At 36.8% G+C, this 2,405-nt stretch overlaps 1 protein-coding gene across 5 annotated transcripts in view; it reads left to right on the plus strand.

The window, feature by feature from the left end:
- Positions 1–2,405, plus strand: part of FRY (furry homolog (Drosophila)) — a 307,846-nt gene that overhangs the window by 259,662 nt on the left and 45,779 nt on the right. For all 5 annotated transcript variants that reach the window (XM_010835917.1, XM_010835913.1, XM_010835916.1 and 2 more), the window contains 2 exons: positions 972–1,066; positions 2,263–2,396. In XM_010835917.1, coding sequence (XP_010834219.1) covers positions 972–1,066; positions 2,263–2,396 — 229 coding nt within the window. The remainder of the gene's footprint in view (positions 1–971; positions 1,067–2,262; positions 2,397–2,405) is intronic.

A 2,405-nucleotide genomic window follows, 5' to 3' on the forward strand; every position in this document is an offset into this window, starting at 1 on the left:
ATGAGGAGTTAATGACTTTCTTTGAACTTTCTTCCTCCTGCCAATTATCCCAGCCAAAAATTCTAGAGGTTGACTTTTGTTATTACAAGTATCTCTCCAGAGCGGGTGCTGTTCTAGAAATTCAGTGGACAATTTTATTGAGCCAATAACCGAAATCCTTTGGCGACTCTTTGTTTTTATTGATTTTGTTTGGTGGGGCCTGGGGGAGGTATTTTGTCTTGTTTTTGTCCTTTTACTAACAACCTGAGATGCAGTTGTGCAGCCTCCTCACCCAGAGAAGGGAGGGAGGGTGCTATTTTGTCTGTGCAGAGCACCACTCCTGTCTGTATGGCTGGCCTTCCATAAACTGAGAAAAGCTAAAGAAACAGTGGGCAGAGTAGATGCCACAAGAGGACCCTGTGGACTGTGGAACCCAGAGACTGGAGAGCTGAACAGGTGGAAAGCCAGGGGCATTACAAGCTCTGTAGCTGAGGGAAGGCCTTCTTTTCCATCAGAAATGTTCTGCATCTCAGAGGGCTGTACACCTGGAGACTTTCGCTTCTTTTCCTCCTCTGGCCATTGGAAGCACACTTTAAAATGCCCCGAGTCACAGCCCTTCTCATCCTTCATCTCTTAATCTCTGGCTTCCAAATGTTTCCACTCTGTGTTTCAAATGCCCACCATCCCCCTCAGCAAGGGGCCACGCTTGCCCACTGTAGCCTTACCCCTCCCTGTTGGGTTTTGAATGAGACTGATCTGTTGAAAACCTCACATCTAGGGAGAGAAATCATCATGATTACCTGCTAACTCCTAAGCCATCTGAGTTTCCCAAGTAGCCCTTAAAATTTCATTGTAAATTAAAGTAGCCATGACTGTCCAGCTTTCAAAGATGGTATCAGTATTTGAATAAAGTTTGTATCCATTAAATTTATCTTCAAGATGCTAGCAGTAATTGTAAGTGGCACAGAATGTTGTCTTTGTGTGTCTGGCAGGGTTATGTCATGGAAGCCCTTCTTACCTTGGAAGCTGCCGTGGACAACTTGTCTGACTGCTTGAAGAACACTGATCTCTTAACTGTACTATCTCGGTGAGCATCAGCTGAACAATATTTTAAAATCAGATACACTGTACTGAATATTTTGGAGAAGCCTGGACTTTGGGCAAAGTCTAAAGAACAAATCTAGTTTTTTGAAGTCTGTTTGTGACCCGAGAAAGTATGTATGACATTTCCTTCAGTTAAAAAAAAAAAAAAAAAGGAAATTACAACAGACACATATATACACAGGAAGTTAGACAATGTGTTACTTCTAAGTAATACAAATATTCGTTTTTTTAAATTTCCTATTTCTATGAGTATTTTTTCATATTTTATATATTTATCCTATTTATCACATTTTATAGAAACAAAGCATTCTTTTTTAAATGCATATATACAAGACTTATCTGATCCATCACCATAAAAACATTTGAAATAAATGTTGATTTTACTTGAAGAAATTTCTACCTTAGGATCTTTCTTTTTTAGTTTTTAATTCCCTTTGTTCCTGTCAATGTTTAATAACCCATTTTAAATCATTCACAGTTTCATATTCTGTTTGGAAAATTAAGCTCATCTTGCTTGAAATTGAATCAGTAAAGTTATAGCAGGTTGGGCCTTGTTTCATTTTTAAGGTGAACATTTTTATAATAGGTAATTTTAGTGTAATTACTAACATCATATATATTTATCTGTATAAACCCACAGGTTAATCTATATCAGTAAAAATTCAGCAACAATGTTGATAGGAATACACTTAGAAATCATTTTTCATAAATTTTATAAGTACAAAAATTGACCTTTAACACAAGCATTTACATTTTTCTTTCTAGATATTTCTGTATCTGTTCCTTTTATCAGTCAGTTAATAAAGTATTAACATTTATACCTATTAGATACATTTTGTTTCATAATTATTCTCACCTAAATTCAAACAAAAATTAAATGAATGATCAGTAAACTTTAGAGCCAACTGCTTATTTCTTTAACTTTTCAATAAGTTAAAGTCAGTATTTGGTTTTGTTGTTTTGTTAGTGAGGATTGTTGTGGTTAAGTTTGGTTTTTTACAGCATTATATTTAAGAATAAGGAAACATATTCCTTTTCATTTAAGAATATGGAAAAAAATGATTAGAAAGTAATATTTCCAAGGAATGATTTCCCCACTTTGTTGATGGATCTTAAAAGGACTAGCCTTTCACTGAAATGCACTGGATTCCTACTGACCTCTTTAATTCTTATACCCAGCTCTTCATCACCAGACTTAAGCTCTAACACTAAGCTGACGGCGAGCAGAAAGAGCACAGGCCAACTCAACGTGAACCCTGGGGCAGCCAGCGGCAACACGGCGACTGCAGAACGCAGCCGGCATCAAAGGAGCTTCTCAGTGC

The sequence above is a fragment of the Bison bison genome, unplaced genomic scaffold (assembly GCF_000754665.1).
Source record: "Bison bison bison isolate TAMUID 2011002044 unplaced genomic scaffold, Bison_UMD1.0 scf7180017864056, whole genome shotgun sequence".
NCBI lineage: Eukaryota > Metazoa > Chordata > Mammalia > Artiodactyla > Bovidae > Bison > Bison bison.